At 43.9% G+C, this 13,977-nt stretch overlaps 1 protein-coding gene across 1 annotated transcript in view; it reads right to left on the bottom strand.

The window, feature by feature from the left end:
* itgb5 (integrin, beta 5) overlaps positions 1-13,977 on the bottom strand; it is a 154,185-nt gene that overhangs the window by 112,523 nt on the left and 27,685 nt on the right. The window contains exon 8 of the mRNA XM_051930310.1: positions 8,706-8,795. Within this exon, the coding sequence (XP_051786270.1) occupies positions 8,706-8,795 (90 nt within the window). The remainder of the gene's footprint in view (positions 1-8,705; positions 8,796-13,977) is intronic.

The following is a 13,977-nucleotide window of genomic DNA, read 5'->3' as shown; positions in this document are numbered from 1 at the left end:
CCTCGCCCTGACCTGTACCTCACCACAATGTGATCACAGAGGTCTAGGGAGAGTTCCTTGGACTTCATGGCTTGGTTTTTGTCCCGACATGCAGTGTGAATTGTAGGACTTTCTATACGCTGGTACATGCGTGCCTTTCTACTCAATGTCCAATCAATTCAGTTGGCCACAAGTGGACTCCAATCAAGTTCTAGAAACATCTCAGGGAGAATTAAAGCAAACAGGATGCACCACAGCACAGTTAGAATCACAGCAAAGGGTCTGAATACTTTTAGGAATGAGAGATTTCAGTTTTTGACTTCTAATAAATTTGCAAACCTTTCTGAAAACATACTGTTACTTTCTCATTATAGGTTACGGAGTTTAGATCAATGGAAAAAAAATGGCACATTCATCTGTTTAAAATTAAATCTATGATATGATAAAGTGTGCAGAAAGTAAAGTGGTCTGAATGGTTTAATAATCCACTCTGTGTGGGGCTTTGTTTTAACACTTTACAATACACGTAAATATTTCACACAGGGGTTTGAGAATATTATACATGTTGGTATATATGAATCTATGGTGGGTGGGTATGTAACAAACACACACGTGTGTTCACAAATATCTTACCATACACCACAGGTAGTGAGGCCTTTAAAGGACAGACAAGGAGTTTAACTCGGGCTCCAGAGAGTACGACAGGACTGTTAACGTTTCCGGCCAGCTTGGGGTCTGGCTGCACTAGGAATGACAAGCATTCGGAAGAAAAACATTAATCAGCCCGGAGAACAAGCTGGAATGAATTTCAGACGGCTGCTGTTTTATTTTGAAACCGCCACTCCGTGCCACAAGTCCAACCCCCCTCCACGTTCCTCAACCACTGAACAAGTATTTTGATTTTTATTGAGAAGAAGGCATTCAAAAGCATGCCTTCCAAAACTCCTTCCAGCTGATGTACAAACATAAAACAACAAAAAAAAAAAATATCAGACTCTGGTTCCTTTTAATTATGCTGTAGTACATTAAATTGGATTTGTCCTGCTACCAAGTATCTTTCCGGCTTTGAGAATGCTATGATTACACAATCTCTCTTCCTAAATTAAGTAAATAAACCTGATCAGTGTGGGGTTTCCTCTGGGTACTTATGCCCCCCCAACCCCACCCCATATTCTAAAGGCACACACATTAGGCTACATGGCAGTTCTAAAATGGCCCAGCGTGAGTGGGCCCGATAATGAACTGGAGTCCCATCCGGTACTCGATGCTACTCACCCTACCACAACCAAGAAGCATCCATCCATCCATCTATTATCCAACCCACTATATCCTAACTACTGGGTCACGGGGGTCTGCTGGAGCCAATTACAGCCAACACAGGGCGCAAGGCAGGAAACAAACCCCGGGCAGGGCGCCAGCACCACACACACACACACACACACACACACACACACACACACACACACACACACACACACCAAGCACACACTAGGGACAATTTAGAATCGCCAATCCACCTAACCTTCATGTCTTTGGACTGTGGCAGGAAACCGGAGTACCCGGAGGAAACCCACGCAGACATGGGGAGAACATGCAAACTCCATGCAGGGAGGACCCGGGAAGCGAACACGGGTCTCCTAACTGCGAGGCAGCAGCGATACCCACTGCACTGCCCCTGAAAGAAGCAGGTTTCAGAATATAATAATAATGCCAGTCTCTATGTGCCTAGGTGTGTTTGGCCCCTCCGAGAAATCCGATTGGTCAGTTTGGACCTGGGGACTCAGTTATGCAAATGATGGCAGGATACTTTAGCAAAGTTCAATTCCCGATCGTGACGATTTTTTTCATTTATGCAAAATAAAGGAGTTAAAATTGAGCATTTCAATGTTCAAAGAGTCAGGAGGAAGAAGAGGGAAAAATGTTGTAGACGAGGAAGACAGAGACAGATGTAGCAATTCACATGTTTTATACGTGTGTGTCACACAGGAGTGCTTGGGGAGCTTCTAGACAGCCCTATCGAGGTAAGCCAACAGGGCATACTGTAAGTGATAACTAACCATATCTTCTCCTTTACCCACAGACGACAGGACAGGGGATTGTGATGTCACTTTTGGTATAATTCCGGAGATTCCTTCAGGTCTCTCCACACATGTCTTATAGGGTTTAAGTAGAATACATCCATCCATCCATCCATTTTCCAACCTGCTGAATCCAAACACAGGGTCACGGGGGTCTGCTGGAGCCAATCCCAGCCAACACTGGGCACAAGGTAGGAACAAATCACAGGCAGGGTGACAACCCACCGCAGGACACACACAAACACACCCACACACCAAGCACATATTAGGGCCAATTTAGAATCGCCAATCCACCTAACCTGCATGTCTTTGGACTGTGGGAGGAAACCGGAGCGCCTGGAGGAAACCCACGCAGACACGGGGAGAACATACAAACTCCACGCAGGGAGGACACGGGAAGCGAACCCAGGTCTCCTAACTGCGAGGCAGCAGCGCTACCCACTGCGCCACCGTGCCGCCCAGTACAATACAATACAATACAATTTATTTTTGTATAGCCTAAAATCACACAATGGGCTTTAACAGCACCCCCCAGCCTTGACACTCTAAGAAGACAAGGGAAAAACTCCCAAAAAAATCCCTTGTAGGGAAAAAAATGGAAGAAACCTTGGGAAAGGCAGTTCAAAGAGAGACTTCTTCTTTCAGGTAGGTGGGGCGTGCAGTGGGTGTCAAAAAGGGGGGTAAATAAAAGACAATACAGTGGAACCTCGGTTTGCGAGTAACTTGGTTTACGAGTGTTTTGCAAGACGAGCAAAAATTTTTAATAAATTTTCGCTTGATAAACGAGCGAGGTCTTGCAGTACGAGTAGTTTGTCTGCTGAGCGTCATGTGATCACAACTGAGCTGATGGTTCTTCTTTCTCTCTCACTGCGGGATTGTGGGCAATCGTCTCCTATTCTCCATCTGAGTCGGCGTGCCTCACTCATATAGTCAACATCCGTACGAGCGTATACTGTTTACTGCAGCATTAGTATTGTGACTGTGTGCGCGCGCGCGTGTGTGTGTGCTGTGATGTGCGAATCCCCGTCTTGCTCCCTAAAACACGAAGCTGAGTCTCAGTACTTTAGCAACACCAGCTTTATTCAGCTTGAAACAGCAACAGCGCGGTTATTTATACACAGACACAGCAGTCAGGCAGGGCCCTGCGCATTTATAATGTTCCTTCTTCCTTGTATCACCCATTGACGACAGGCGCTTATAGCATGTCCACGATCTTTTCGGATTCACTTTTACGGCGAACTACTACAGCACTGGAAGACTGCGATTGCTTTGGGACGCTGTTCTACGTGTCGTCCCGTTGGGTGGAATCCCACAAGAGTTTACAGACTCACTCACACCAGCCATGATTCTTTTCAAAGGTAAAGTGCAAGTTAATTTGTTTTATGTATTTTTACTTTATATTTTGTATTAATCATTTTTATATGAATAGTTTTGGGTTGTTTAGGTGGATTGGCGATTCTAAATTGGCCCTAGTGTGTGCTTGGTGTGTGGGTGTGTTTGTGTGTGTCCTGCGGTGGGTTGGCACCCTGCCCAGGATTGTTTCCTGCCTTGTGCCCTGTGTTGGCTGGGATTGGCTCCAGCAGACCCCCGTGACCCTGTGTTCGGATTCAGCGGGTTGGAACATGGATGGATAGTTTTGGGTTGTGGAACAAATCATCTGAGTTTCCATTATTTCTTATAGGGAAATTCACTTTGATATACGAGTGCTTTGGACTACGAGCACGTTTCCAGAACGAATTATGCTCGCAAACCGAGGTTCCACTATATATGGAAAAGTCTGGGCTTTGACTGGAGCACTCAAGACTTGTCCCAAAGCCACTCCAGCGTTGTCTTGACTGTATGGCTCTGGGTCACTGTAGTGCTGAAAAAGTGAACCATCGCCCAGTCTGAGGCCGCATGCACTCTGGAGCGGGTTTTCTTCCGGGACCTCTCTGTATTTCACTGCATTTATCCTTCCAGCAATTCTGACCAGTCTCTCTGTCCCTGTAGCTGACAAGCACACCCACACCATGATGTTGCCACCACCAAATTTCCTCAGAGGGATGGCATTGGGCAGGTGATAAGCAGTGCTTGGTCTTTATCAGACATAATACTTGAAGTTCAGTCCAAACAGTTCAATTTTTGTTTTTTCAGACTCAAAAAATACTTTTCCTTGTGTCCTCCGAGTCCAGGTGGGCTGTCATATGCCTTTTACTCAAGGGTATCTGCCATAAATGCCTGATTGACTGAGTGCTGCCTAGATGGACTTCCTTCCGACAGGCTCTCCCATCTCAGCACAGGACATTCAACTCTCTGTTAGAATGACCACTGAGTTCTCAGTCGAGGTGCCTGCACATGCTCCACAATATCAGCTGTTACTAGGCAGACCTCCTGACCAATTAGTGAAGAGGTAGGAGGTCTTCAGTTCAAAAACTCCATCATGTTTCATCAAAAATATTTTGATGTTATGAGCATACAACTTGATACCCGATGTGCAGATTAAGCAACAAGGTGTTTTTTTTATGGATGTTCCGATATCGTTTACTGTTCTTTAGCGTTGGTCTCCTTTGACGCCTGTTGTATCAATTCAAAAAGGGACATTCTTGCCCAGTTACAGTAAGAAGAGTCTGGGTGGTTCCAATCTTCTTCCATTTCACAGTTGTTGAGGCCACTGTGCTCCTGGGAACACTCAAAACTTTAGAAACAGTTTTATCACCTTGCACGGTTCTATACGTCACCACAATGTGACCAAGGAGGTCTACAGAGAGTTCCTTGGACTTCATGGCTTGGTTATTATCCCGACATGCCAAGTGAATCATGGAACTTTCTATACACAGATACACATGTGCGTTCCCAAATAATGTCCCGTCAATTCAGTTTACCACAGGTGGACTCTAGTCAAGTTCTAGAAGCATCTCAAGGAGAAGTAAAGCAAATAAGATGGCACCTGATCGCAATTTAGATGAAATTTGGGCAAAACATGGCAAATTTGTCTCTTTTAAAAATTAAAGCTACAACACAATAAACTGTGCGGAATGTCAAGGGGTCTGAAAACTTTACATGTGTAACGTCTTTCAAAATGAGCAACATCCCAGTGTTATACTTTAAGCAGAACATTTTTACAGAGACAGAAATTCATGCAGTTTTATCCAACCTTCCTCAGATCTGTCACTTGGGTCAAGTCTTGTGCATCTTTGACTAACAAGTGCAAATACAGTCGTGGCCAAAAGTTTTGAGAATGACATAAAAATTAATTTTCACAAAGTTTGCTGCCTCCGTTTTTTTATGATTTGCATAGACTCCAGAATGTTCTGAAGAGTGATCAGATGAATTGCAATTCATTACAAAGTCCCTCTTTACTATGACAATGAACTTAATCCCAAAAAACTCATTTCCACTGCTGTTGTGAAGAAGGCTTCAGGGCGCCCAAGAAAGTCCAGCAAGCGTCAGGACTGACCGACTCCTAAAGTTGATTCAGCTGCGGGCACCACCAGTGCAGAGCTCACTCAGGAATGGCAGCAGGCAGGTGGGAGTGAGGTGAAGACTTTTGGAGAATGGCCTGGTAGATGTCAAGAAGGGCAACAAAGAAGCCAAGAAAAACATCAGAGACAGACTGATATTCTGGGATTGGACTGCTGAGGACTGCTGGGGTGGAGTCATTTTCTCCAATGAATGCCCTTTCTGATTGTTTGAGAAGAAAATGTGAGCTACCATCAGTCGTGTGTCACGCCAACAGTAAATCATCCTAATACCACTCATGTGTGGGGTTGCTTCTCAGCCAAGGCAGTGGGCTCACTCACAATTTGGCCTAAGAACACAGCCATGAATAAAGAATGGGACCAAAACAACCTCCGAGAGCAACATCTCCCAACCATCCAAGAACAGTTTGGTCACCAACAATGCCTTTGCCAGCATGATGGAGCACCGGGCCATAAGGCAAAAGTGAGAACGGGGAACAAAACATCAAAATTTGGGGTCCATGGCCAGGAAACTCCCCAGACCTTTAATCTCATTGAGAACTTGTGGTCAATCCTCAAGAGGCGGGTGGACAAACAGAAAACCCCAAATTCTGACAAACTCTAAGCATTGATGATGCAAGAACGGGCTGCCATTAGTCAGGGTTGCACCCAGAAGTTGATTGACAGACAACATGCCAGGGCAAATTGCAGAGGTCTTGAAAAAGAAAGAAGGGCCAACACTGCAAATATGGACTCTTTGCATAAACTGAATGTGATTGTCAATAAAACCTTTTGAAATTAGGAAATGCTTGTAATCCTACTTCAGTCTACCATAGACACAGCTGACAAAAAGATCTAAAAACACTGACGTAACAAACTTTGTGAAAACCAACACTTGGGTCATTTTCAGGACTTTTGGCCACGACTGTACAGATTGAATATTACCCATGGAACAGCAGTTTACACAGGTGAACAGCAAAATAAAATTTACTGCAGTCATAAAGCAATGGAGGGGCAGCATAGAGGCTCGGTGGTTAAAGGAATGCTCCACCCAAACAATTATAATTGTTTTTCAGTAAAATACCCCATGTTTTTGTAGTCACAGCTGAGAAAATTTGTTAATCTTGTAATTTTATGGAGAACAAAAGTTTAAAAAAAAATCTTTATATATATAAAAGCCAAATACCACTGACTCATTCAGCACAAAATCTCCTGAAACATGAGGACTTAGGACTTGAAATTTGGAATGTAGGTTACCCTTGGCCCATAGGTGCTCGCTAAGAAAAGAGCAAAATTCCTTATAGTTTTTAAGACCCGTTTGTATGTCTGTCCGCTGTCTACTTTTCACGAGAGAACTACTTAACGGATTTAGATCTGTTTTTTTCTATAATTTGCTTGAACATTCCGTTGATTTTGTGACTTTCTCATCACGCGAAGTATCATAGTTCGCTTGCGGTACCGATTTATTAGTGCAAATCCGAGAGTGATGCATCGGGCTGCGGGGAGGGGGGCGGGGCCCTCCTCAATCATGCGTCTGCCTTGGGGCGTAACATTAACTCCACTTAGTTAGCGAACAAGAGAACTACTTGACGGATTTAGATCTTTTTTTTTCTATAATTTGCTTGAACATTCCTTTGATTTTGCGACTTTCTCATCACACTAAGTATCATAATTCGCTTGCGGTACCGATTTATTAGTGCAAATCCGAGAGTGACGCATCGGGCTGCGGGGCCCTCCTCACTCACGCGTCTGCTGTGGGGCATAACCTTAACTCCGCTTAGTTAGCGAACGAGAGAACTACTTAACGGATTTAGATCGGGTTTTTTTCTATAATTTGCTTGAACATTCCGTTGATTTTGCGACTTTCTCATCACGCGAAGTATCATAGTTCGCTTGCGGTACCAATTTAATAGCGCAAATCCGAGAGTGACGCATCGGGCTGCGGGGCCCTCCTCACTCACACGTCTGCCGTGGGGCATAACCTTAACTCCGCTTAGTTAGCGAACGAGAGAACTACTTAACGGATTTAGATCTTTTTTTTCTATAATTTGCTTGAACATTCCTTTGATTTCGCGACTTTCTCATCGCGCGAAGTATCATAGTTCGCTTGCGGTACCGATTTATTAGTGCAAATCCGAGAGTGACGCATCGGGCTGCGGGGCCCTCCTCACTCACGCGTCTGCTGTGGGGCATAACCTTAACTCCGCTTAGTTAGCGAACAAGAGAACTACTTAACGGATTTAGATCGGGTTTTTTTCTATAATTTGCTTGAACATTCCGTTGATTTTGCGACTTTCTCATCACGCGAAGTATCATAGTTCGCTTGCGGTACCAATTTAATAGCGCAAATCCGAGAGTGACGCATCGGGCTGCGGGGCCCTCCTCACTCACACGTCTGCCGTGGGGCATAACCTTAACTCCGCTTAGTTAGCGAACGAGAGAACTACTTAACGGATTTAGATCTTTTTTTTCTATAATTTGCTTGAACATTCCTTTGATTTCGCGACTTTCTCATCGCGCGAAGTATCATAGTTCACTTGCGGTACCGATTTATTAGTGCAAATCCGAGAGTGATGCATCGGGCTGTGGGGAGGGGGGCGGGGCCCTCCTCAATCATGCGTCTGCCTTGGGGCGTAACATTAACTCCGCTTAGTTAGCGAACGAGAGAACTACTTGACGGATTTAGATCTTTATTTTTTTCTATAATTTGCTTGAACACTCCGGTTGATTTTGCGACTTCTCTCATTGCGCTAAGAATCAGAGTTTGCTTGCAGGAGGGTTATATTCGTGCTAATCCGAGACAGATCTGCGGGCCGAGGAGAGGGGGAAGTGTGACGTCAGGAGTAGAGAGCTGGGTGGGGCCCTCCTCACTGTCCTGTTTCACTAATACATGGGCGAAGCCGTGGGGGATGGCTAGTAATTAGTATAACAGGTATCTAATGCTGAAGAACAGTAAACAATTTTAGATGGAAAGTGCTTGATTACTATTGAAGACCTACAAATATCTTATTGCATGGCCTCACTTCTTGCAAAGGGTATTTTTGGAATTCTAGAATTTACTCTCTTCTACTGACATTCTAGTCCCGAACATGTCAAATAACCATCTAAGACAAATATCCCTGTAAGTTACTTAAAGTACCGAAGACTTCAGATCATGGACTCACTTGGTTCATACTGTCCATAACACACATATAAACAAAACCAAACTTACATTGTAGGCGTTAATGATCAGTTGGATTATGTTTTTTGAGTCCTGGTCTAGGATTTCCACCGTTGTTCCAGGAATTAATGCTGTCAAGTTCTGTTGACGTGAAAAACAAATAATTCGATATTAGAAATTTTACTGAGTGAGTGGAGACATTTAACACATATGCTTGTGAGGTTAGTTAATAAGGTACCGCGGGTCAAATCAAATTAAATGCTGATAGGCTGATCACGTTCGTATGTGAGCATCAGTTGACTTTGCGCCCTAGGAACCAAGTTACCCAAACTATTCTACAACATTTCAGTAGTTATTTACCGCTCTGATGCTGATCGATCTGATCATAAAACAGGTAATTATGATAGCAATTGACAAGAAGAATTCAAAGTCAAAGTGAACTTTATTGTCATCTCAACCATATACAAATATACACATAGACGAAATTGTGATGCTCAGGGTCCACAGTGTAACAACATGAAGTGCAAATAATAAATTAAAATTAAATTTAAAATAGAAATAAAATTTAAATTTAAAATTAAAATTTAAACTCAAACAAGACAAGGCATTGTGTAAAATACAAGTCAAAGAAGTAATTCATAATTAATTGCAGAATTACATTTTGGAGGGATCCTCTAGAGTGCCTCCTTCTGTTGCACGATTTGGCTCAAAAACTACCGTATATACTCACGTATAAGTCGGGTCTTGAAACCCATAAAATCAATCATAAAATCAGATCCCGACTTACACACCCATTCAAAAATACGAATCTCTCATCAGTCTCTCAGACACATTGAATTTTGTTGCAGCAGCGCAGTTACCAATTTCTTTTGCCACTTCAACGACTTTAAATTTAAAGTCAGCTTCATACTTTCTTCTGCTCGAACGCTCCATCGTAGATAAGGGATGCTCTTACGATAAAGGTGTACGAGGGTGTGAGATACAAAAAAAACACAAATCAGTCCAAACGTCGCTTTGGAATAGTTTGCGTATTACCGTGTGGCAATGGCGAACCGTGCATTTCACACCTAGGCCTTCAGTAGTGCTCCGTCTGAATCAACCCGCCCCTCAAAAACTAATTTATGGTTATAAAATCCATCTTAATATGCAGAAATACAGTATAAAGAGCCGTTGCATCACAGATAGATAACTCCTGTAGCCACAATAAATACCTTTATTGAATAGACAAACCAGGGGTGAACAAGTTCCTTTCTACTGCAGCTACAGCCACGACACACATAAAAAACATCAATAATAACTCATAAACTTGCAATATTATTTAGGAAAATCGCAACATTTTACTCACCAAAAATTCGGATTATTTGTAAACAAAATCCATCCTCCTCTCTTTCCTCAAAAACAGTTCAATTACTCTGTCGTACAGATTATCTGTGCGCTTCAGTTCCATCACGAAGTCCCTTTCTATTGCCATCGAAGCTAATGCTGAAAGTCAAACCTGCCCTGTCGTACTTCTGGCATAAGTTTTAAATCACTTTAGGGCTGAAAATGTCCGCTCGACAGAAGCAGTGGACACGGGAATGGTCACCGCCAAACATACCAATGTGTACAGCTGCCCCATGATGCTCTCATTCAGATTTTTATATTACACCATGCTATCCAACCAACGGGTCTGAATACGGTGACGTTGCTGTACACCTGCTAGAGGGCCCTAGTGAAACCAACTCAAAATCTGATTGGTTGAAGCAACGGTTTAATCGACATTTATTTTGTGTTAGAGGGCCTGCAGAACGGATTGTGAAGGCCTCCGGGCAGACTTCTTTGACTTTGACCCTGCCTGGCAACAAATGATGGCTGAAATGTGATTGGTTAAATGCTTTAATACGAAAATACATGTCTGGAAGCAGCACAACCATCGGAAAAGCTATGAAAGGAAGCGGACAGACTATTTGGAATTATTTAATAAGTATTCATGGACAAAATATAATTAACATCAGTTTGTGATTCAGATATTTTTTTAGGCCAGCAGAGAAGGCCTTGAAGGCCCTGACGGCCCGCCACTGCCGTGTGGTCACAAAGGCACAATACATAGAAATAAAAGGCCGTGTGCTCCGTGGTGACTCTCTCAAGTGGGTGTTAGCATATCATAATCTCTTGGACCAATAGCGTGAGTTTTCCGCATTTGATTTATACGACCAACATTATAAAATACCGGCAATTATACGGTAAAATCAAGCCCCGACTTATCCGCTGGAGAACTTAAACGCAAGTATATACGGTAATCAGCACATCGTCATCTCATAACAGGCTGAAGTTTATAGAGTTTGGTATTTTTCCATCAAGCTGTTTTAGCTCGTGACCATCCTCAAGAAACTGTGACACACAGACAGACACACACCCATCATCAAGATATCAATGTTTTTGGTATCAGGGGACCCTAAAATGTCGAGGTCCGTCGACCGTGGACGAATCTAAAGCTCTCCCTCCTCTCCCATAGATGATAGGTTATTGTTTGGGGCGCTAAGTAAAAATAGTAAAAAAGTGAATTGTTAGATTTTACAATACAAGTAGCTGCAATGAATTTGATTTCATTTGATGAAAAAGAAAAAACCAACATGTGGAATTTTTCACTGGCTGCTCCGGTTTTCTTCTCACATCCCAAACATGTGCAGGTTAAGTTAACTGGAAATTCTAAACTGATGCTGGGTGGGTGGGTTTTGCAATAGACGGAGACCATCTCCTGGGTTGGTACCTACCATAAATCTAATGCTGCTGAGGTATGCGCCAGATCCCCACAACCATAAACTGGATTGAGTGGGTTTGAGAATTTTACAAGTAATGTGGCCCACTGGTTAGTGGTGCTGCCTCACAGATCCTGCCGACTCGGTTCATATCCTGACCTGATCACCATCTGAATGGAGTGAACATCTTCTCCCAGTGTGTGTTGTTTTGTTTTGGTTTTTTGTTTTTTCTCCCCTGGGTACTCCACTTTCCTTAAGACTTCACAAAAACAAGACCTCAAGTTAATTGCAGATTTTAAAATTAGTCCCATATGAGAGAAAGCACAGGCGTGTAAGCAAAGTGTACCCTTTCGTGGAGTCTCTCCCATGAGAGTAAAATCTACGGGTAGCTTATGGCAGAACGAGAAACTATGCCGTCACTGAAAATGGAAGAGAGTTTGCAGCCACAACATCAAAAGACAATTCTTTCATTTGTTTTCTTTGTAAAGCGTGTTACTGAAGCAATGAGTGAAATTCCCACACTATTACATTGGGATAGGATCCCGTCCCTGTAATTCTGACCCAAACAAAGAAAGTGTAAAATATGGATGGACAGAGAGATGGAGACCATAGAAGTTTGAACACTTATACTGGTGAGAAGGTCATGTATCAAACCCCAGTCATGACAGACCCGCTTAGTTTCACTTGTTCAAAGTTGTCAGGCAAGGGGTAAGGATGTGGAAGAAAAATTGAGAAACTGGTGTAAACTAGTGCAAACATAAAGGATAATGTGCCAAATCCATATAGAGACAGATATGTAAGATGCCATCACATAGACAGACAGATGTAAGGTGCTATCAGACAGACAGACAGAAGGATGAGTGCAAGGTGTTATGGAACAGACAGACACAAGGTGTTGACAGGCAGGTAGGCAGGCAGGCAGATGGACACAAGGTGTTGACAGACAGACAGATGAGTACAAGGTGTTATGAAATAGACAGACACAAGGTGTTGACAGGCAGGTAGGCAGGCAGGCAGGCACATGGTGTTGACAGACAGAAAGACACAAGGTGTTGACAGGCAGGTAGGCAGGCAGGCAGGCAGACACAAGGTGTTGACAGACAGACAGACAGACACAAGGTGTTGACAGGCAGGTAGGCAGGCAGACAGACACATGGTGTTGACAGACAGACAGACAGACACAAGGTGTTGACAGGCAGGTAGGTAGGCAGGCAGACAGGCAGGCAGACAGGCAGATGGACACAAGGTGTTGACAGACAGACAGATGAGTACAAGGTGTTATGAAATAGACAGACACAAGGTGTTGACAGGCAGGTACGCAGGCAGGCAGACACAAGGTGTTGACAGACAGACAGACAGACACAAGGTGTTGACAGGCAGGTAGACACGAGGTGTTGACAGACAGACAGACACAAAGTGTTGACAGGCAGGTAGGCAGGCAGACAGACACATGGTGTTGACAGACAGACAGACAGACAGACACAAGGTGTTGACAGACAGACAGACACAGTGTTGACAGGCAGGTAGGCAGGCAGACAGACAGACACAAGGTGTTGACAGACAGACAGACACAAGGTGTTGACAGGCAGGTAGGCAGGCAGGCAGACAGACACATGGTGTTGACAGACAGGCAGGCAGACAGACACAAGGTGTTGACAGGCAGGCAGACAGACACAAGGTGTTGACAGGTAGGTAGGCAGGCAGGCAGACAGACAGACACATGGTGTTGACAGACAGACAGACAGACACAAGGTGTTGACAGGCAGGCAGACAGGCAGATGGACACAAGGTGTTGACAGACAGACAGATGAGTACAAGGTGTTATGAAATAGACAGACACAAGGTGTTGACAGACAGGCAGACAGACAGACAGATGGAAACAAGGTGCTGACAGGCTGGCGGGCTGGCAGACAGACACACACAAGGTGTTGACAGGCAGACAGACAGACAGATGGACAGGCGCAAGGTGTTGACAGGCAGACAGACAGACAAATGCAAGGCGCTGACAGGCAAACAGATGGATGCAAGATGTTATATGACAAACAGAAAGACTTTTTAATTCTCAAAGGGAAATTCATTTACTCAAGCAACACAAAACGCACTGTAATAATGCAGAACAATACAAAATAAAGAGCAAATTATGTAAGTGCGGGACAGGAAACTATGCATAAGTCCTCACCCACACAAAGCGTTTTGCTCACATCTCCCCTGTTCTCTCCCAGCTTCACTGGATACCGGTTCCATCAAGGATTAAATTCAAGATTCTGCTTCTCACCTTCAAAGCCCTACATAACCTTTGCCCCCCTCTGCCTTATTCAGCTCCTAGCTCCTAACACTCCTTGTCGCTCTCTCAGGTCCTCAAGCAGTAATCTCCTTACTTTCACACACACCAGACTCTCAGGTCCTTCAGTGCTATAGCCCCTCAACGCTGGAACTCTCTTCCTCAGTCTCTTCAAGATTGCTCCTCTTTCTGCACTTTTAAATCTCAACTGAAAACTTTCCCCTTCTACGAACTTTTGTCATCAGTGTAATTTTTGTTTTTTTACTCTGTATGTAAAGCGACCTTGGGTTTGTGAAAGGCGCTC

This window comes from Erpetoichthys calabaricus, chromosome 8 (assembly GCF_900747795.2).
Source record: "Erpetoichthys calabaricus chromosome 8, fErpCal1.3, whole genome shotgun sequence".
Lineage (NCBI taxonomy): Eukaryota > Metazoa > Chordata > Cladistia > Polypteriformes > Polypteridae > Erpetoichthys > Erpetoichthys calabaricus.
The sequence above is the reverse complement of the archived record's forward strand: the minus strand, read 5'-3'. Positions and strand labels throughout refer to the sequence as shown.